The following is a 23590-nucleotide window of genomic DNA, read 5'->3' on the forward strand; positions in this document are numbered from 1 at the left end:
GCACCCAACGGTCGGTGGAGATGGACTCCCACACGCTGACGAACTTCGCCAGCCGGCCTCCCACCGGGGTGCTCGGGTGGGGGCCCGACGCCCCGGCCGGTTCAGTCCTGCTTGGAGGCGGCCGTGCCGCCCTGGCCTCCTTGGCGACGGGGTCCTCCTGACTTGCCACGCCCTCTGTAGGCCTCTCGTGACGAGGAACGGGCTGCCTGGCGGTACGTCGAGGAGCCACCGCCGAATCCTTTGGAGGCACTTTGCTTGCCTCCGGAGTTCCGAAAGGGCAGCCGTCATTGCTTCAAAACTCCCAAGGCCCGAGCCGTCTCCGTGTCGGTCTTGATGGCCTGAAGTGACTCATCTACTGTCTTTCCAAACAAGTTGTTCCCGTCGAAGGGCATGTCCAGAAGTCTGGTCTGCACGTCTTGGCGGAAATCTGTTGCCTTGAGCCATCCCCGCCGTCAAAGGCAAACACTGTTGCCCAACTAGCAGAACCCGGTGTCCGCGATGTCCGTGGCCACAGTTATGGCGTGGTCTGATGCCACGTCACTTTTCTGTAGGATCTCCAGGGCCTCCGCCCTCTTGTCGTCCAGTAGGAAGTCCAGCAGGGGGGCCATCTTGTACCACAACTCCCTGTCGTAGCGGGCCACAATCGCTAGGGCGTTGGCTGCCTTAATTGTCTTTGCCGCAGACGAGATGGCTTGTCCCATAGCGTCCAGTTTCTTTTCCTCGCCGTCAGGTGGAGAGGTTGAAGTTGAAGCCGTCGCCCCCGCCGCCTTCTTCTTGGCTGCCGCTGAGACGACCGAATCCGCGGTCGGCTGCGCCCTGAGGCACAAAGGGGCGGAATCGGGGACCTGGTTCTTCTTTTCGTACCGATCCCTCTTGGCAGGCGTGGTGGACGGGTTCTTCAGGAGAGCAAGTCCCTCATCCCAGATGTCGTTAAGCAATGGCACCACGAGGACACTCTTCCTCTTGGCCTCGCGCCGTTGATAGAGGAAGCCTTCCTTCTTCTGTTCTTCGGGGCAGAGCTGGAAGAGCTTGAATGCCCTGGAAATCATGGCGTGGAAGGAGCCAATTTCGTCGGGCGGGCAGGCCAGAGGGGGTGGTGATGGAAGGCCCACCCCTTCGTCACCACCGTCGTCATCCGTCCCCGTTGTGGCCGTATCTGTTCCTGTGTCATCCCTAGGATCAGGGGAAGGAGATGAAGGCTGACCGGGCCGTGAGGCCTGGAAAGGCGGGGGGGATGAGCTCTCCTCTGCTTGTTTGGAGGGCTTCCCGACGGGCCCGGTTCTGCTGGGTCATCCATTGAGGGTAGAGGCAATCTCGTCCTTATCTCCGTGCATAAGGTTTGGATTGCCATCAAAATGGCCACCGAGTTGTCCGGCAATGGCTGCGACAGGCGCGATGGTTGCTCCTCCTCCTCGGGAGCCTCGTCAGCGCCACTGTTGCTTTCTTCGTTCGCCTCCCTGGGTTTCCTCCCCTGGAACCGGACCTCCTCAAACCTCTTGTTGAGCGTTGCACGACTTCAACCAGCTCCTCCTCAGAGGCTGTATCCGTGTCTGTGATGGCCACCGGCACCCCCATCTTTTTCCACCAGGATCTTCATGGGAGTCTTATCGATGGGCTGAAAAGAGGATTCCCTCCGCGGTGGCAGGGAAACTCTGGGCCCGAGGTAGTCTCCACTGGGGTAGCCTCCACAGGCTTCGCCAGGGCCGTCACGACTCCCTCGATAGAGGCCATAGCCGGGTGAATCAGGGCCTTCACGACTTTTGGCGTGCTTGAGGCCTTCACCTTGGAGGGAGGGACACTGCCTCGCTCCCCCTCGTCTGCTTCTGTCGGGATCGACTGGGGCTTCTCCAGAGGTTTACCCGGGATCTCCGACTTTCTCTTCCCGAGCCAGAGCGTTGGCTTGTGGTTGATGGCGTTGGTGAAAGTGCGCCCTGCCTGGCAGCCGAGGGGCCCGACCGTTCGGCGCTCCCGGTGCCCGCGGACTCGCGGTGCTTAGCCTTCTGTTGGGCCCCTGTTGCCGGAGCGCCCTCAAAGGACTTAGAAGACCGCTCGGACCTCTTCTTCTTCTCACCTACCGCTGGGCTCTTTCCTTCCAGCCAGTTGGTGAGGCAGATCCATCAATCCCTCATGGTCCGCTCTGACAAGTTCTTGCAAAATGAACATTGCTTCTCCAAGTGCGTTTTGTCTTCATGAAGGCAGTAGAGGCATCTAGAATGCTCATCCTCCTTCAACACACTCTGCAATCCGCATCCAGGGCAGTTCCTGAACAGCTTGGATCCGGGCGTCAAGCTTCCCTTGTCCTAGACCATGTCCACGGGGTAGGCCTCTACGTCTTCTCGAATTCTTCGAGCGTACTCGACGAAAACATCACCCTTGAGAGGCGTAGAAAATTCCGAAACGGGTCCCCGTTGAACGGAAGTAGAAACGTTGGAGCTTGAGGCTCGATTGACCAAAAAATGAGATTAAACTCTTTGAAAAAAAAAAATTGCAAAATGCAGTAAAAGCTCGAGAGCTATAGCACGAGGACTCCCAACACTTAAACGTGCGGTAAAAATCTGAGGATGGCTGCCAGGGGAGGGGCTTAGGGAGAGGGCAGTCATTGGCTGGGGGCAGTATGACCCAGAGACCAGTGATTGGTTACTACCAAGAAAGACAGATCAGAAACAAAACCGATACTGATTTTTTCTTTACCGAGGATTCCCAGCCTGACGACGGGGAATATTCATGAGCATGTGAATCCATGCCAGACCCCATTCTGGAGAATCAGGTTTTGTCAAGGGCGTGGGGTGTGGTTTGAACCTTGTATTAATAAACTTGATGAAAATGGAAGCAATAAGAGCAGGAAGAAAGGTCTTCCTTGCTTTCATAGACCTAGCCCACGCCTTTGAAAGTATAGACTGTGAAGCCCTTTGAACCAAAATGAAAAAGTGGAATTGCCTGCTGTCTTTTAATGTCCATTAAAGAACTGCATACGGAGACTGAAGTTAAGATCAGACTAGATGGAAGTGGAACCCTTTCGTCTGGAATAAAAACATTCTGTGGCGTAAAACAGGGGTGCCCATTGGCCTCGATCATCTTTAATTTGTTTTTGTCAGACATTGGTGACACCATTGAAAGTGTTCCTTCATTTCTGCCAAAAATTCATGGGTCCCACATAAGTTGGATCCTTTAAGCGGACAACTTAGTACTGCTCGACGTTACACCAATATGGTTTCAACGAAAGCTGTATGCTCTTGAAGAATATGTTAACAATGGCCTGTGCATTAATACGAACAAATCTAAAGTATTAACGTTACAAGATTTGAAGAAAAAGAAAGCACCATCGAATACCAAATTTGAATGGCATTTGGGGAAAGAGACGTTGAAGAGCGCAATACACACTAGATATCTGGGTATGGAAATCAGCTCAAATCTGAATGGCGCACCATGGGTCGAAAATGCTAAAATCAAATGTCGGCAACTGCCAATCCAAGCAGTCCATGGCACGGAGTGTGCGTTGGGTTGTTCACACACGCTATGGGCCACATTAGAAAACATCTTTCGGTCAAAAGTCCTATGGCTCCCCAAGGTAACACCAACTGCTTGCATCTGCTAAGAATTAAAACTACTGTCAATAAATGCAAGAATTTGCTGAATAAAATCACACTCGACCGCAAAATGACAATGGAAAATGTCCTATCACAATTTAAAATTCTGCAAGATCCGGGTGGTGGAGACAAACATTGTATGTTGTCGATGTGGGCAGACCGGTGCAAAGAAATATTGAAAGACCTTGACATTGAGATTATCACTCTTCAAACCAACCCAAATCTAGCCAAAAAAAATAAAAAAACTGTGGTCACAAGATTGGATTGCGACTGGTGAACAGAGAGTGAATCACAAGATTATGCAGCTTGCACTGTGCGAATCAAAAGCCCTGAACAAAACACAAAGATACTTGGAGAAATTTCCTGACCAACATTGCAGATTATTGTACATGAAATTCCACCTTAATTTGTTTAAGACCAAGGAGACACTAAGTTCATGGACAAATTATGCTGGCTTCAGACGAACCTGCAGGCTTTGTGATCAACAAGACGAAACCCTGAAACACCTCACACTATTTTGCACGGCCCTCAGTCCGGAAAGAACAAAGCACATGGGGTGCTTTATTGTAGAAAGGCAGATACTGAGTGCTGAGGACTGGTGGCAAACGCTGTTTGACGAATCTGACCGAAAATGAATAAACGCTTTGACTTTTTTTTTTGGAGGACATGTTAAAACGAATAGCAGATGTTAAAGACAATAACCAAACTTAATTAGTGTTACGTTTAAAATTGTCAACATGTGAGCCTTCTCAGTTGTTTCATTTTACTTTCCTTTGGTCCATTTCCTCTTTTTTTTATTCTTATGTAAATTGAGTTTGATGTAATAATATATCAAGATGTTTTGTGTATTAACTTGAATTTTAAAGATTTGTAATAAACCATAAAAAATAAAAAAATAAAAAGAATACCATTCAGCATACCCTAACTCAGGCAGATCTTATATTTAAACATTATTCTGCTACCAGTAGGTAGACCCATAATTATAGGGTTTTGAAACAGGTTTACATATCTTAAATGCAGCCCATGCACTGCAGAGACTTGGCTGCCATTGCAGATAGCAAATGGGCACCTGTGACCTCTGAACCTACTCTGTGCCACTAGTAGGGTAGGAGCTGAAATTCAGGCTACTGATGCAGCAGGACATAGATATTGTAGCAAATCTGTACTAGTCATCCCTTCTCCCCAGAGGGCAGCCACCCCCTTTGAGGCTACTGTGGTGAGCCCACTCAGCAAGACCCTGCCTAGGGGTCTGGGTAGGTGAGACCTCACTGGGAATGACTACCCTCTTGGGGACAAGGACTCCCATTCTGATAAGGAACTCCCAGTCCAGAACACATTATACGCCAACATAGGAATCGGAAAGACTGTTGCTACTTCTGTTTTGAATTTCCCTAACAGTGATATTTCTTCACTTTGGCTTCAGGTAATGCTGGATCTCGCCCGAACTCCCAAGAGTCAAAGAGCAGCCACACAACCCTTTTATTTCTTATACCATTTTGGTATCCCCGAATAGTGACTTTTCCGCACACTCTTTGGCTTCAGCAAACGCTGCATCTCGCCTGAACTCCACAGTCAAAGAGGAACGACACTCCCCTTTTGTTTCTGATGACACACATAAAACCATGAGAAACTTTGACTCAGAGAGAAGGAATCCTACGCAGAGGCGAGCCTCTAACAGAAAGATGTCCTGGAGGGACCGCAGAGCCAGCAGTAGCGTGGAGAGCAATCGAGACGCAAATAAGGCGGCAGAAGGCTGGCGTCCTGACTGGCGAAGAGCCCGAGTCAAGAAGGAGATTGGGACGGTAAAGCAAGTCGTGCTGGGCCTGGGGCCAGTTAACCGACGCAGAGACCAGACTGCAGCGGAGAGCCCTGAAGTCTGAGCTCTGCACTAGAAGTGGAGTAACTGCCGAGCCGAGCAGCAGAAGGGAAGTGAGGTAACGCAGTTTAGAGGGGCAAACAGAGACATTCGCGGCTGGGAAAGCCACAAGGGTTATGAGAGCCACGAAAACCGAACGGGCAGATGTCCTACCAAGACTGAGATAAAGTAAGCCTGTCTGAGTGACAAAGGGCTTTGGGAAGTCCAAGAATCATGACATATAACAAATATAACGGGAGATAGAGAGAGCTTGGAGGGTTCCAGTGATTAAGTATAAAACAAGAAAATTCTAGAGAACCAAGTCGGAACTGGTGGAATTGTATTAGAAGAACCTTTTCTTCCAGGACAGAGGGAATTGTAAAGAACTGAGATTTGATTCACGGAACCCGAAGAGAGGTTGTGAACTGTGTTTTGCGAAACTGATGAATGTGTAAAACGTATGGAAAAGAGATTCAAGTGATTGGGCCAGGCAGAAGCCACAGAGAGGCTGTTGCTCTCGACTCCCCTTTTTTTGTTAAGTTTCTCTAAGTGATGGGGCCAGTTAGCTGAACAGGAATTGGACTCGGGACTATTTCTTTGGACATTGATGAGCAGCCTTATTTTTTGTTGGATAGGCAAGGAACTTCCCTCATAGCAGTAGGGCTAAATAGGAGTTTTCTTTTTAATTGAATAAACCATCCAGTCAACATGGGACACTGTAGTCCGATTACTTCTTTTGGTTCGCCACAGTGCACACTATGCTTTTGGCATGGAGTTTATGAAAGCGGAATCTGATTAGCAGATTACCCTTTCAGAGAGGGAATTACACGCATCGTTGCATTATTCAATACAAATAAAAAAAGCCAGGGTTTACACACCCTTGCCAAATGGCAATCTGTCACAATTTCATGACAAAGATCACTAACAATTTGTTAAACTACCAGAAATGAGACCCGCTGTCTGTGGAATAGATGGATGCTCCATTCGCTCCAATATGGCTAACATGAGTTGGAAGCCCTAGGGGTTTACATGGGGTGCTGTCTGTACCCTGCCTCATTCTCTCTGACTCTAGGTGTAATTGCACCCACCAGGCTGCCAACTCTTCCACAGAGCCATGGAAAATGGTACCCAACATTTCTTGCAAGCCCTGTGATGGCATTACATATGTCCTGCTGCACTTGCAGTTGATGACTTGCTATGTCCTCCTAATTTTAGAATCTTGTCCCCATCTCGTGGAGGTGGGTCAGATTCGACAGGTATTGGCCTTCTGTCTGGTCATTTGGTACATCTGGGCATCCCCCTCTGGATGCACTATGTGATGCCACATATCCTGCTGACTGCTTTGTCTCGAGTGTGAATACAGATGTCATCATATGGATCAAACGCCTGTAACACGAACACCTCCATCAGTAGGGTCAAACCAAGCACCAGTATGTGTGCCTCTTCAGGTTAATTTGGTACTCTCTGTCATGTCATTGCCTGGATACACCATAATCAGTTCAGAGGGAGGAATGTGGTGAAGGACTTCCTGGCCATCATCCACAGGCATATGACACGCCGGCACTGGATAGGGTGACGTGGCTGGATCCTCCGCCGGACCAGCCTATGCAGGCTTGGGTGTCTGTTCTGGTTGGGATCCTATGCTGGATGGGCAGGTTGACCTACTTGCGTTGTCAGCACATGGGTCCCTGGCTTCCCAGTCTTCCCTTTGGTGGCATGGGTGGGTGCATCCTTTTTTAGAAGCCTTCTGGTAGGTGGTTGCAGTGGTGCTCGCTGTACTTGGGGCACTGATACATGCTGATGGAGCTGTGGTACCACCTGATCTGTGCACGATGGACCCTCTTCATCACTGGTGCTGAGATCTGTGCTTACACGGGTGACATCTGGCTAGCCCTTGTGCAGATTCTTGCAGAATGGCATATACCTGCATGCTTGGCTGTTCTGTGGTCCACATCTGCTACCAATGCATGTGGAGAAAGGTGTGTTTGTTTTGGACAAAGGATACATCCCTGGGTGTGATGTTTAGGCTCCAGTACAAGGCCACGGTCACGGATTGTGGTGCCTCGTGGTGTAATATATAATGGTAAGGGGCATGCTTCAAGCTTTTGGCTAAACTGTGGTTCATGCTGTCTGTATGAGTGCTATGCTGCTATGGTGCCTCACTTGGTCTATGGGTGTTTGGTGTTTTCATGGTGTAGGACATATCTACTTGTGGCCTTAATGTGGGATATGGTCTTGGCAGCCCTGCTATGCTGTCTTCATGTTGGCAAGGTGCCCTTCTACGTTATGCTACATGGGTATTTCACCACTGGCACCTTGGTATGTGCATCCCTACCCATGGCATTAATAACACTATTTAGCTAGGGTGCTCACCACCAGCAAACTGTCTCTACCCAACCTCAGTATTGCCGCTTCCTGTAATGCCAGAGAAGACTACTACTGTTGGTGCCTTTTCCTCCCATGGTAGCATGATAGAGTCTGGAACCGTCTCTCCACCAGTTGCCATGCACTAGTCCCGGTGGTCAAATATGAATTTGTGGATCTGCCTCTTCAGGTCATGCCATAAGCATTTAATGTACTTGTGGTGCGGGAATGTGTCGAAACAGCCATTACTTTGTTCAGCACCATGTCCCATATCTCCACAGGATTGTCTGGGGCTGCTTTGGACATCAGGCGGCCAACAAGCCTGGGCACCACGCTGCCCACTTCCTCGGTTTATACAGTTAGCGCCGGCTTGGAGATCTTTGGTTTCTGTTGCCGCCCATCGTGTCCTTGACTACCTTTAGGCTCTTTCTTGTTGCTGGCTGATAGTTAATTTTGATTACCATCCTTATCAAACCGGTATGTTTCCGTTCACCCCAGGCATTATCAGTATTTACCAGACTGACTTTCCAGATGTTTTATGACCAAACTCTTAATCAGGTCCGAAGGATACAAATATGTTTGATTCTAAAGATAGGTTGCGCTAGTCCACTCGCAGAATATTAAACATAGAAAAAGGGAGTTGCAATTGACTGCTACTGAAATTATTTTTACATAATTTATCTCATAGCCATACAATGTGAATATCCCGAAACCTGACTATTTTCCAATTCAATGGGCTAATGTATCTGGCGAATCAAAAACTGACCAGAGGCTCTTCTGCAAATTAAAATTAATTCAGACTACAGCTTTGAAACCAATGGCATCCATCAAAAGCCTGATAAAGATGCCAATAAATTGGGAGCGAGTTTAGAGCCCTGGGAACGTCCATAGTTCTTCAACCAGCATTGCCTTCAGCCTCACACCTTCCAAGAATAACTGTTTGAGCATGTTTGCAGGTTAACTAAGCCGATAATGGATCTGCTAATGTCTAAAAACAGAAATGCAAATAATCAGGACTCAAGTTACCTGGATGGCAAGTAGTGAGGCGTTCCTTTACTTCTGCAACAGGGTCCACCATCAAATTCGGTTCAAAATCTCCTTCTTTTTTCAAATCAATGTTGGAATTGTAAAATGGAAATTCTGTTCAGCAAAACAAAACAAAAAATGCATTGGTTGTTTAGGAAACTCGAAGCAGTCGTGATATTCAACACACTCTGCTGCATTACAAAGACTAAACAGATGGTATTGCGTTTGCGGTTTTAAAGTTCTTTCACCCAGAATGACCCGAGTGTCCCACACGTTCTCCTCACCCGTGCTGGGACAGAAACTGATTTGCCATTGAGTTGTGTCCCGCTCATCCTTCGTTGACGTCCTTTCCAAGCTGGCTACCATGTCAGAATTTGTACAAAGATCACCTGCAAGAAGAGCAAAAAAAGACGGAAAGATATATTTATCCTTTCATCTGCTAGTATACAGAAGACAGGCAACCAAAGGTTTGTATCTGCTAGTACGCAGAAGGCAGGCAACCAAAGGTTTGTATCTGCTAGTACACAGAAGACAGGCAACCAAAGGTTTGTATCTGCTAGTACGCAGAAGACAGGCAACCAAAGGTTTGTGTGCATATGAAAAAAAGGCTGTGGAAGATAATTCGATATTTTGTAACAAGACTATGGGCCTCATTACGACCCAGGCAGAGGACATGGTGCTATTAGCACCATGGTCCATGCCGGTAACTTACCAACTCCGCCATGGCGAAATGGGGAAGTACCACCCCATTACAAGGTTGGCGGGGCGGTAATTCCCCCTTCCTCCATGGCCCTTCCCCATTCCATTTTTGCCCCATAGGGCATAATGGGAATGGGGAAGGCGGTAATTACGGTACCGCAAATTGCAGTACCGTAATTAGCACCAAGGTCTCTTTGCAGGTCCATTCCTTAACGGCTGGTAAAACCAGCCGTTAAGGTGGGAACCCGCAAAGGGACCTCGTAATCAGGTGCTAAGGGATTACCGGTACGGGTACTCTTACCGGTACCGGTAATCCCTTAGCGCCAGGGTCGTAATGAGGCCCTATATATAGATCCTGGAGCTAATGTAATGTTAAGTGATACTCTGGACGTTCTGGCGATAGCGTTGGCCTCGCCGAGCATGGCTCTGTATGAAAGGAGGGCAGTGTGTGTTAGTCGAATAGCGGGAAGACAGATACAGATACCTGTGGTGGTCATGGCTACAGGTTGGAAGTACACGTTACCTGTGTCTCTCTATATTGTTTGTGGTTGGTACGGACCTGGCGGCTTAGCAGCATGGGCAGCACCTGGACTGTGGAGTGCAAAAAAGTGACAGAATAGTTGTTTATAGATGATGGATAGGGTCATAGCATGTTAAGTGACTATGACGTATACAATGGTAACGAAACGTATCCTAAAATGAAATATGCACATTTCTTTCAGTTTGTCTTTCCCAACTGAAGAAAGTTCAGAACAAATAAGAATTTCCCAAGAAAAACAGATGTCCCTTAAACATTGCTGGCAAGTATAAAAAGGTGAGCACCTTTTATATTCAAGAATCTGTAACAAAAAATGTGGTGTGCAGCAGAATATCAATATAAGACATTTTACAGAACACGATGAGCTGTATGAGGGCGGTCGGGTGGCTAAGTGTCTGTTCTCCTAGTTCCTCACCTTCCTGGGTGGAAGCTCTCGCAGTCTCTAGCTGCCACCTATTTGACAGTTTCTGTCAGCAACGAGCAGCTAAATTATCATCAGCAGAACAAAATGTGTTTGCGTGTGAATGTGTGTGTGTGTGTGTGTGTGTGTGTGTGTTTGCGTGTGAATATGTGCGAGTGTGTGTGTGTGTGAGAGTGAAGGGGGAAGGTGTGATAGGAGTGGGAAAATGGATAGAGTGTAGCATGTGGGGCACCCCCATTACAAGCAGAAAAAATCATACTACAGTGTCAACAAGGCAAGTGTGGTTGATGAAGCCACAGATAACCCTTTAAAAGCCCAACTACCACTGATCTGGGTCGTAGACAACCTTGACCAGCTGGTGGCTTGTCCTGCACTGGCATATAAACTTGGAGGCCTGACATGAAGAAAAGGCTGGAAACAAACAAAAAAAATAGAAGCCTATTTTGCTACACTCTTGGTTGAAATACTGTAGAGTGATATGCAAGCGTGAGGGCTGCGCGTCTGCGCTTCAATGGGTTTGTACAAATCTGATATTCTATTCGATTATACTTGTGCACCGGTGTGAATTTGCATACGGTAGGCTTGTGGGAAAATTGCTATAGTCGCGTTTCTTGAATTTCAGAGATTTAAATTTATGTCTCATCACTTACTTGTGGAAGAAGTGTCAGTGCCCTTTATCTTACAAATCTGATCATCCATACAGAACAGCTTCTCCTTTGCTTTAGGTCTTAGTGAAAAAACAGACGCAGCAATCAGGGGGCCTGTTTTTAAAGGAAAACACACATAAGAAATATCAACCAATCATTGTATAGTCACTGAAAACACAATAGAGCAGTAGGTGTAATTGTTTCCACAAGTTCCTTGTGTATTGACCAGTTATAGTGGGTACGCTAAGGTGTAGAAATAAACAATGGTCGGGGGATGGGGAGAAACAAGGGTAGCAAGATAGGCCGACAACCATATGGAATCACAGAGACCCACAGGTTCCCTGCTCTAGTCTCTGGAGGGTGAGTATGCCAGCATTGCAGCACACACCATAGGTCGAGCTACTCATCATGGGTTTCGGGGACTGTGGCAGGTTAGAGGCTGGGTTTGAGTGTGAAGCTACCCAGCCATAGGCTCTCTTTGCCGTATTGGCATTAAGAGAGGAGGTAGAAGAAAGACTAGCTCTCCTTACCCACTGTGATGAAGCCCCCTGCCTAATTTTAGGTACCGACATGTGGTTGACTCGAGGGGGGGGGAGTTGGAGGGGAGGTGATACCCTGAGCCAGTGGATGTTGGGCATGGGGGATAAAGGGTAGGATCCCCTGATCACCACATCCATCCCAGACATAGGTCAGGAGACAATCGCAGTGCTCCAGTGTGGGACAGTGATGGTAGCCCCCACCCATCTCAGTCAGCCACAATAATACAGTGCAGGGCGGTCCTAGTAACTTTGACCCTTGCCAATACCCTATTAAGTTTCTGCAGGAGAGTCATATTGAGCCCCCTCCCTTAATCAGTGAGCCTGAAGCTCTCTTTGGGGAGTCTCAATACCCTGAAAGAGAAAAACAAACACACCCCTATATTCAGAGAGTTTCATTCAACCGGTGGTAATAACATTTGTTCAGATACTTTTTCCATTTTAAGCGACAGTACCAGAGGACGTTTTTTGAGAGGCCCAACTAGATGCTCTGGGAGGCTGCATTCTCAATCCAAATTTACAGGCTTGCAGTTTCCCGCCCACTGGTTTAGCCACATGTGAGACAAAGTTATCAATTCATGGTTCCCTGGCAGAGCATTCTCTCACAGAGGATACACTATTACAAATCCACCGCCAGCAAGTAATTCATAAACATTCAGGAGATTTTAACTTACCAAGGGAGTTCCAAGCCTGCAAATCACAGTGCGGGAAAAGGAAACGCGGCTCCTGCATGGGCAGCCTAATGCAGGGGCAGAGTGAGTGTGGGGAATCCAGGATGGTGCACAGGCCAAATGAAGCATTAAACCAGTTCCCTAGGCCCAATGTGAAGTTAATTACACACAGGAGCAGCAGCAAATCCCAATTGTAACCCAGTTACCGGACACAAGTGCATACACTAACTCAGAGGGCAACCTAAAGGGAGGACCATGAAAACCAGGGATCACGGTTAGCCTGGGAGGGTTGGAGGAGCAGGAGATCAGATACAAAGGGGGTCATTACGAGGTTGGAGGTAAGGGATAAACGATGCCGGTAAAGCATTACCGGCATCGTTTACCGCTCCGGGCCATTACGACCCACCAACCCTCTATTAGCGGCACCGTAATTAAAAGTGCCTCTAATAGCGGCGTAGGCATGCGACCCTTCATACCGGCATGGCGTAAACAGGAGGACATCACAAGTCAGGCGGACATGCAAATAACGGCCTACTGAAGCCCGAAAAGTACTTTACCGGCATGGAGTAAATACCGGCATCGCGGACCACACGTAAATGCCCATGTGCAGTGTTTCCACCTGCCACAGGTGACACAATCAGCACAGGAGGAGGCAATATAGACTGGGCCAGCACAAAAGGAGCACACCCCACCCTTCCCACACCCAGTCACACACCAAAATGATTCCAAAACTACTAACAATGCTGGGGCTGGAGGACATGATTGCAGTGGAACTGCTGCAACAAGAACAACAACAACAACAACAGGCAGCACAGAGGAGACGCAGGAGGAGAAGGAGGGTGAGGCAGGCCCAGCATGCACCACCAGTGCAGCCAGTGGCACCACACAGGCAGCCCCCAATCCCTCGCATCCGAGCCAGTCCATTCAACCTAACCCCTCAGCAGATCCACACCCTGTACCGTCTGGACCGGGACACCATCACCACCATTGTTGGCATGATACATGACATCGTCAGCCTGATTGAAATACGCACCGCCAGCCCACCTCTACTGAAGGTAGTGCCTGTGCTCCACTTCCTGGCCACAGGCACCTACCAGCACACAGTGGGGCACATGCATGGCATATCAAACCATTATTCTCACGTACGCTGAACCAAGTGCTCGATGCCCTCCTGAAGCACACAGGCGACCACATTTTCCTACCACGGACAGCCAAAGTTGGTTTCCATTCACTGGCCAGCATGCCTGGTTGCATTGGCACCATCGACTGCACCCATGTCGAATTGGTGGTCCCACATGCCATGGAGGCAGTGTACCGCAACCGTAGGTTATACCACTCCATCAACGTGCAAATGGTATGTGACCCAAACAAGATCATCACACATTGTTGTGCACGATTTCCAGGATCAACCCATGATTCAATGGTCATGCGGAACTCCACGATACCATGCTACATGGAGCGACACGCAGGGCACAGATCCTGGCTACTCGGTGAGTTGCATGTCAGGCTCATGGCAATGCGATGTGGGTAGGTGATTGGGGGGGGGGGGGGTGAGATGCATACTTCACCTGGCTGAGATGGGGGGAGAGATGCATACTTTACCTGGCTGAGATGGGGGTGGGGAGAGATGCATACTTTACCTGGCTGAGATGGGGGGGAGATGCATACTTCACCTGGCTGAGATGGGGGTGGGGAGAGATGCATACTTTACCTGGCTGAGATGGGGGGGGAGAGATGCATACTTCACCTGGCTGAGAGTACCTGAGAGGATGGACCATGCTCATACCCCAAAGCAGGCCAGACTTGACCCGACACCCGACCACAAAATGCAAGACGTAAGCTGCCCTACCACGAAAATGATGCAGTGCAACAACCATTCCATAGCCATCAACATGTACACTGCACATAATCAGACCGTAGCCCCCACAACACAATGCAGCGACAAGCAATTAGGATGGCCAATGCACAGCACCAAATACCATCATCAAAAAGGACAGGTCTCCATTACTGCGTAGAAAGGAGCCACATATGGGCAAAATACATGAACACACCCATACACCAAGACAGAGGTCCACCAAAACAGCATATCACCATTTGTCGTGCATAGTGAGATCATCATGAGGCTGCCATCAAGGTTGACAGGATGAAAGCATACAAATCACTGCACATCACCCAGATCATGGGGACAACTAGCGTGGACTACCACAGTGCATGAGCACTCACAAGGAATTGGCCCCCCCTGTGCCCACTAGACGATGGCACGCACACCTGTCTATAAGAGGAATACACACATGGCAGTCACATCATGTGTCTCTATTCATGCATGGATCTGTGGGTGCAAACAGGAAATAAGTGCATGCTATGGTGTCTTTGATACAGGTCCCATATGATGTGAGGACTTACACATAATCATTGTTGCCCACATGCAAGTGATGCAGGCTATCCCTACAATCGTGCGCATACACGTACCCGTGTGGTGATTGAGCAGACATTTGGCCTCTTGAAGGCACGGTTTCACTGCCTCAGCAGGTCTGGTGAGGCACTCCTGTACGGCCATGAGAAGGTGGGCAAGATCGTCATGGCATGTGTCATGCTACACAATATGTGCATCAGACGGAATGTGCCTCTGCCCCGACTCTGAACTGCAACCACCGGACGATGAGGATGAGGAGGGTGGAGATGGGGCTGCACTTCAGGGAGGCAGCGATGCACAGGAGGGACGTGCCATGCGTCAGACTCTGATTGACCAATGTTTCTAGCACACATGGATAGGGAGTGTGATATGGAGGTGGAACTCAGGGCACTGGGTGTGTCAGGGACATGGACACTGTAGACTGTTCACCAATAAAGCACACATACACAATAAGCAATGTCCGCACATGTGAATTCAGATTTCACAACAGGTGTATTCAGAATATGTAACATATCAAGTGCACAAGCCCTCCACCCCACACACCCTCTCCCCCTCAACTCCCCCACACACCCTCTCCCCCTGCCCCCTCAAATCCCCCACACACCCTCTCCCCACTCCCCCTCCCCCCTCAACTCCCCCACACACCCTCTCCCCCCTCCCCCCTCAACCTCCCCACACATGGTCTGCACTGGCATGCACCATAAGTCTACATGAAACCAGAATGCCTGGCTGAACCTACAGCCCTTCTCCTCTTCCGGCAGCAGGTGGACCCCTGTCCGACCTGCGCAGGTTCCGGCCAGACCTACGCAGGGGGCTGGACTCAGTGGAGCTGGCATTTGAGGATGTCCCAGGTTGTTCTGCCACCTGTGCCGGACGCATGGCCTCCATTGCCGCCACCATTTGGGTGAAGACCTGCCTCACTGCTGCCAATTTACTGCATATGTCTTTTGAGGTGGTCTCAATTGCAGATTTGAGGGATGAAGCACATTCCCTTATCTCATCCCTTGCCCGGCCACATTCAGTGATGTGCTGTGTCAACTGCCCTGTCAGCTCCTCCTGCCGTTTCTGGATTGCCCTGATCCCCTCTTGGCTGTTCAGAAACACTGGTGTATGTATGAGGTGCTACCAACATGGTTGGTTCCTCATGCACGCTTGGTGTGGGGCTGAAACTACCGGGCCATGACTCCCCGGGAGACTGCTCATGGCTGTTGCTGTTGTATATGCTGGATGGGGAGAGGTGTGGTGAATGCGGGGGGCCTGTAGCGGTGGTTGTGCCATGTGGCAGAACATCTGCCTCGTCATCGGACACGGCTGCTGTGGCAGCTGTCTCCCCCACAGTACTGCTGGCAGCCGATACAGTGCCTTCAGCCACTGACTCCTGTGTGTTGGTGGCTGGTGTGGGTGCTGTGGTGGGGGCCCTAGAGCACATTGGTGCTGTGGGTTCTCGGGTTGTCTTGCCCTTCCGATGTAGTCCAGGTTGCCCTCTTCCCCTTGATGTAGAGGGGCGGTTTTCTCCCTCCATGCCCCTGGCCTTCTTGTGTGGTGTTGCAGCATCCTCCCTGGGGTCCTGGTCATCGCTGTCTGATGGCGTGCCTGTGGGGGACTTCGAGAGGGAAAGGATTAGTGATGGGTCTGCATGCATCAGGCATGCATTGGGGTAGCTGCATTGATATGGAATGGCAGTTGATTCGCATTGGGGTAGTGACATACGGGTTGCTTGGCTTTTGGGTGGGTGATGGAGGGATGCGTCTGGGATGAGACATATATGGGGTGCATCATGCATGTGGACAAGATGGTGCTGTGCACTGCCTGTAGGCAGTCTTGCAAATATGTGTCTGGTGGACCCTGCTTTCCATCATTGCACTGTCAGTTCAGGGGGACATCATCGTGTTGGTCTTTGCAGTGTTTCATTTGGGACACCTACCTGCATCAGCCGATGACGGGGCTCCTCGCTCCATACCCCCACTCCCTCAATAGCCTCCATCCCAATGGTGCTTGCATAGATCTCCTCCCAGGTTTGCATCTTTACGGGGGAGTCCGGACCTCCACCTGTTGCCACTCCCTGCTTGCGGTTGGCCGAGAGGATGTTCCGCACGCATAAGCGCAGGTCGTCCCAGCACTTCCGGACATCTTTAGGAGTGCGGGGGTGGTGCCAACGGCACTCACTTCCTGCGCCACCTCCGCTCATATCTCCTTCTTCCGCTGCACTGCAGGTCGAGACATGTTGGTGGAGAAGACGACATCCGCATGTTCTTGCAGCGTCTCAGCCAGCATGTTCAACTCCTCTGGTGAGAAGCGCTCCTTGCGCAAGCGCTCTGCACTTTTCTTGAGTGCCTTGGGCATTGTGATATGTTGCAGGTAGTTGTAGAGGTGTGGTAGAGGTGTGGTGGTGAGATGGCTCCTGGTTACAGAGGATGGCAATGGATTGTGTTTTTAAAGATGGCCGCTGTGCTCTTTCCCATTCCTGTGCGATGACGCTACTTCCGGTTCCGCTTATCACTGCTAATGCCGATGGCTTGGATGGCGGTGGAGCTATCTGCGCTTCGCGCAATGCCGGTAAGGGCGATTTTTCGCCCTTTTACGGCAGGGCGGAAAGGTTGTTACCGGCATGGTGCAAAGCTCGTGCCCGCAAACTCGTAATCGCCCTCTAATAGCGGCCTTGTGGCAGCACGGACACGGTATTTGCTCCATGCCGGTAAGGGCTGTACCTTACCTCCTTACTCGTAATGAGGGCCAAAGAGGACAGCCGAGCAATACCTTGCAGGCCCTTCACCTGAAGGTATAATTGTGTATCATCTGTGCACTGGTGCATCACTATGTTGGGATCATCTAAGAGTGAGGCCAGCCGATCCATATAGAAGTTAAAGATGATCAGGGAGAGAATGGAACCATGAGGAGCTCCACAGGTGACAGGGCAGTGTTCTGATCTAAGGGAGCCTATATTGACATCCTGGTGTCTGCCAGATACGTAGGATGTGAACCATTTCAGGACAATAACAGAGAAGCCCATTCTGTGTGCAAGAAGGGTGAGTAGTGTGTGATGGTCGAATGTGTGGAATGCAGCCGAGAGGTCCAGGAGGACTAGCAGGCACAAGTCTCCTTTATCAATAATCTCAAGAGCATCATCGGCCACCTGGATGATGACTATTTCAGTGGTGTATTTGGGGTGGCACCCAGATTGGTAATCCTGGAGGGATCTACATGAAAATAACAAATTTAAAACAACAAGGCCGAAAATGCCAAATTTGTTTTAATAGAATTGCACATTTTTATTTTGTACACTTTATTTATTTTTAATGCGGGGGGAGACCATACCTACATCCCCCAGCCTTATTCTATTCCCTAGCCCAACCCCCCGCCCATTTATTGCTAATAAAAGTGCAAAAATCCCCGAAAATAGATTTAAAAAAAATAAAAGCGGCCTCACTGTTTTGGGATTTTCAAGGCAATGCCATCCTGGAGCAGACCGAGGTGCTAGTTTTTTGTAAATAGTTGGTTAGCAACTACCTTCTCGATGACCTTGTCAATAAATGGGAAGCTAGCGATAGGCCAGTAGTTTGATAGGTCTTCCGGATTAAGGTGGATTTTTTCAGGCGTGGGCGAAGAAGCCGGTTTATAGGACCTCTGGGGATGTACCCTTGTTGAGGGAGGTGTAGAAATACCTAGGAATGGCAGTATCTGTAGGTATTTTACATGTTGGTAGCCGAGAGGATGTCAACAGTGTCAGAGGTGTGTTTTGAGGCATGTTTTGAGGATGTGTTCCTGTGCAAGAGGGGATAGAAGTAGGCCTAGGATTAAATAGCCCATTGGGGGGGATATAGGCAGGGAGTAAGACGATTTGAAGCCCCCGATGTGGATCCAAATGGCATCCATCTCTGTGATCAAGAACTTGTTGTGCCTCAAACATTTACTGGAATTCTGGCACCTGAGTCTGGTTGGGGTTCAAGCAATGTTTGACTGCTGTTAAACCAGCCAGGTGATCCTGCCTCGCATATCAACCCCCAGGGTTAGAATCCGATAGCGACTGCTTTTCCCTGGCCACCTGGGGGGACAATATAGAGGGGGGCGAGGACACCCTCCCTCAGATTTCTCACAGGTTTAAGAGCTAGGGAGATAAAAATTACTTCTATTAGAGTTAGCCAATGGAGGGTTGGGGGATGACGTAACAAAATATTTGTGATTATGGAAATTGTCTAACTGGGTGTTGTAAAGTCTCCTCCGAGGTGGCCAGGGGAAGGCAGACGCTGCCTGATGCCAACCCTGGGGATGTTGTACTGCGGGATGATCACCTGGGTGGGGCCAAAGCCCACTTCATGTTCATCTGTGGGATGAGATGCAGTATTTTTCCTCTAACAGGGAGACTCTTACCACTGTACCAGAGGAGGTTATGGCTTACTGTCATTTAATGTCTCTCAACCTCCTATGGAATCTAAGGTGGTAAACCCTAAGGTTGTAACACCAAAGCATATTATACCAAAGGAAAGAATTATTTTAGTTCCTAAAATCAAATGCCCTCCTCAATACAAAAGGTACACTACAAGGAATGGCGGCAATGTTGTCTTCTCTAAATCCTTTTCCTCTAGCAAAGTTAAAACCTACAGCCCCTCTGTTATAATAACTAAAGGAATTAAATCTACACTTAATAATACTCAAGAAGTAGAAAACCCTGGTCGACGTGGCCAACGGGCTCGAAATGGAGTCGTAATCCTTTTGAGCTCCCGGGCCGCCGGCAGAATCCTTCAAAATCCTGCGGATAGCTGAAACAGAAACGCCGTCCAGACGCATTAAATGAGAGCTGACAACTACAGCTAGGACCTCCTGAAGTTTCAAAACAGTGCATGAATCAGATCCGGAGAAAATCTACGAGCAAAAATACGGGCGCCGGCGATAACAAGAACCCAAGATGGCCGCCGTGTGCTAAGTGAAATGAACGCTCAACACGAACTGATTACCCCGGAGGTGGATAAAGCGGGGCATCGAAGCCCAACGAGACGTGCGTGAGCCCCTGCCAGCTGCTTGCCTCGTCAACATCCAAGAAGATAGCAGCAGAGGCGGACAAGGCCACACGAGAATAGCGGGTCCCTGCCCGCAGATCCAGCAGACCCGTCACGGATACGAACGAGTGAGCCCTTGTCTCCCTGCTCAGCGACTGCACCAAGACACGGGGAGCGGAGACGAACCGGGAGGTCGCAGCCTCGAGCGCAGACGAGCGGCGTCACGGCACCACCGCCTCCCGAACTGAAACGATCAATCGCGGGTGCTCCGTTTATCGTTGAGCGCCCGCTGACATCCTACAGCTCACGTAGGTAAGGAGAAGGGAAGGAGGGGGACGCGACTTAACACTGAAGGCACCGTGAACACACTGGGACTCCCAAAACAGTGAAGTGGGTGAAAGGGCGGACCCTGACATAAAGACAGCCAATAAATCAAAACGAACTGCCACCAAGGTAAATGGCACCCTGAGAGGAACAGAAACTAAAGACTCCAGGGTGAGACGAGAGAGGCTGAATAGACCCTGGAACTGACCAAATGGGGAAGAGATAGGCCCCACACCCAGAGTGATCGACTGAGACACCCCCCAGGCAACACGTGTGACTGCAACACAGGGGGAGAAGGAAGCTGAGATCCCATAGCCAGCCCAGCAAGCAAAGACACCCACTGCAGGGTGATACATACTGAACAGGGAGCCACACAGTACAACACGCGTCTGAGATAGTAACCTCCCAGCAAATACAATTAATACCGAACGGACCACCACATAAGACGAAACGGAACATCAAAGTCCGCTTCCCACACAATAATAAGCCGGCGAACAGCGCACAAAATGGGCAAAGACAAGACAACAACAAAGAAAGTGGGCAACCAGAGCACTATGGAGCAATTCACAACTGCCACCCTGCCTCCGCCAACGGAACCAGATAGACCGGAAGACATACACAACCCCGACGAAACTCTCTCCTTGAGAGACGTGATGACCGCCATTGCCAATTCACGGACCTCAATGGAAGTCAAAATGGACAGCATATCGACAGAAGTTTCCCTATTGAGGCACGACCTTCAGAAGCTCTCATCACGCACCGGAGAGGCCGAAACCCGCATATCGGTCGCAGAAGACGAATTGAGAGGTATGGGCCAGCAAATGAACAGAGCGCTAGAACGTATTAAAGTACTGGAAAGCAGGGTGGAGGAAGGAGAAGGCAGGTCAAGAAGAAATAACATCCGCATTCTTGGGCTGCCGGAAAAAGCTGAAGGAGACAGCATGGAATTCTTCCTGGAACAATGGATTGTCGACTTGTTTGCCCCTAAGATCCTGTCATCACTATTCTCAATAGAAAGAGCACACCGAGTTCCAACAGGCATCCCAATACCTGGAAAACAACCAAGAACTGTAGTAGCAAAGATCCTTAACTACAGAGATCAGGATGCAGTGCTGCAGATGGTCAGATCAAAAGGAGAGATAACATACAACGGCTCCAGGATTGGTTTCTTTCCAGACTTCACCAGGGAAGTGCAGAAGATGAGGCAGTCCTTTGACCCCCTAAAAAAGCGTCTACAGACACTAAACATAAAATATGGCCTCCTATTCCCTGCGCAATTGAAGATATATCACAACGGCACCACAATACACTTTACTGACCCCAGAGAGGCATGGACCTGGGCTGAAAGAAATCTGAAGGGGGAATGGAATCCACAGAGACGGCACGAAACAAGAAGGAACAGGTCACGCCGAAATGAACCACCAGATGGACCAGACCACCAAGAACAGGGAGGGATACCCCAGAGAGAAGATGAATAACTACAACAATAGATGAAACGTAACCTACCCAGCAAAAACAGCATCCCGAAATTAAATGCTGGCGACCCACGGACCAGCACGACACGATCCCCCACAGCAGCAAGTGCATACGGAAGTAAACTCAGACCAAAGAGACCTAAGCACTCAAAATTAGTTAGAGTACACAAATGTTTTGTTTAATGGGCGACAGATGCTTCAGTTGGGGAAGGAGTATGGGGAGGGGGAACCGGGAGTTACACAGGTATCCAAATGACACCTGGTCCATCAGGATCACTTCGAACATGACATACTTGAAGATGGCAAGACTCAATCACCTGCATATGGCAAGGAACGCAGTGAACAATGGCTACAGCTGGATATAGGGAAAAAAGGCTTGCCTTCATGACATGGAACGTGAATGGCCTGGGAAATAGCATAAAGAGAAGACTAGTAACACAATACATCAAATCGACATGATCCGTATATAGTGATGCTTACCGAAACACACCTAGCGCGCACGAACTGCCAATTCTTCAAGAGAACCTAGTACAGAACAGCAATCCATGCATGCTTCTCCATGGGCTCGAGAGGTGTGTTGATACTGATAAACAAAAGAACCCCGATAGACATAACAAAGGTAATTCAAGACCCGGGGACAGATTTGTGTTTATGCATGGCACATTATGGAACCAAACCATAGCTACAATGGTGATCTATTCACCCCCAGCACTAATGGCCCCGTAATTGAAGAAATCACGCCGATAATAGCGAACAACCCAGCGGATACACTGGTGATGGGCGGGGACTTCAATGAGGTGATGAGCAGCACTGAGGATCGCACACATCAAAGAGGAAGGAATCCGTCAAGACCGACCAAGCTGACCAGCTTTGCATCAGCACTGGGCCTGAAAGACGCATGGGGGGACCTACATCCAGACAAGAAACAATTCTCTTTCCACTCGGGGGCACATGGGTCCATGTCCAGGATAGACTACTTCTTCCTACCCGGTGTAAATGTGCACAAAGTAGTTGAGGCAACTCTGCAGCCCTGAGGGATATCGGATCACTCCCCACTCACGATGCTGCTCGAGACAGAAAGACCACAACCCCCACTGAGGTGGCGATTGAATGCATACTACCTAGGATTTCCAGAACTGACGGAGAAAATCCAAGAAGCGACCGCAACGTACTTTGAACTAAATCAGGACTCTGTGGACGATGCTGGAATAGTATGGGAAGCATATAAGGCAACTCTAAGGGGTGAAATCCTGAGCTGGACTTCTGCACACAAAAAAATCACACCGGCGAGAAGTGGAAGAAGCAGAAGCAGATGTGAAACGTGCTGAGGAGAACCTCTTAAGCTCAGGAACGGCAGATGACAACACATCTCTACAAGTGGCACAAAAACAACTATACAACGTGGCGCTGACATGCGCAAAACAGGCGCACAGAACTACATGTGCAAGGATATATGAAACAGGAGACAAAGCCAGCAAAATGCTGGCATGGCTGGAAAGGAGAGAGGAAAGCCACCTCCAGGTACGTCGGATAGCCATCACAAACACTAAATGGGTCTCAACGTACTCCGGCATAGCGGAGGCCTTTGCGTCCTACGATGAAAGTCTATACGCCTCACCGACGATTCCGCTGGACCCCACCATATTGGACACAGCGACCATCCCAGCACTGAATGAAATCCAGAGGCTGAATCTTGAAGCCGCAATAACGGAGGAGGAATTGACGATAGCCATCTCCCAGCTTCAGAATGGGAAAACCCCAGGGCCCAATGGCCTTCCAGTAGAAATATGGAAGAAAATTGGCACCGGAGAAGTGCCGCCACATATGCTTACAATGTTCTTACAGGAAAAGGAAAAGGGCATCCTACCACTGGACCTAAGGAAAGCCAACATCGTAGTGATACACAAAGAAGGCAAACCTCCAGACGCATGCAGCTCGTATCGCCCAATCTCTCTTATTAACACCAAAGCCAAAATACTGGCAAAAATACTGGCCAACAGATTGCAAACAGTGATACCCTCCCTGGTCCACCCGGACCAA

The 23590-nt window shown here is 49.4% G+C and overlaps 1 protein-coding gene across 1 annotated transcript in view; it reads right to left on the bottom strand.

Annotated features, from left to right (window-relative positions):
• The window catches only part of LOC138510498 (zinc finger protein 436-like), a 254388-nt gene that overhangs the window by 129686 nt on the left and 101112 nt on the right, over positions 1-23590 (bottom strand). The window contains exons 3-5 of the mRNA XM_069626193.1: positions 11141-11251; positions 9117-9221; positions 8833-8946 (exon numbers count right to left, since the gene is read on the bottom strand). Coding sequence (XP_069482294.1) covers positions 8833-8946; positions 9117-9221; positions 11141-11251 — 330 coding nt within the window. The remainder of the gene's footprint in view (positions 1-8832; positions 8947-9116; positions 9222-11140; positions 11252-23590) is intronic.

This window comes from Ambystoma mexicanum, chromosome 6p (assembly GCF_040938575.1).
Source record: "Ambystoma mexicanum isolate Mex_15411 chromosome 6p, UKY_AmexF1_1, whole genome shotgun sequence".
Classification (NCBI taxonomy): domain Eukaryota; kingdom Metazoa; phylum Chordata; class Amphibia; order Caudata; family Ambystomatidae; genus Ambystoma; species Ambystoma mexicanum.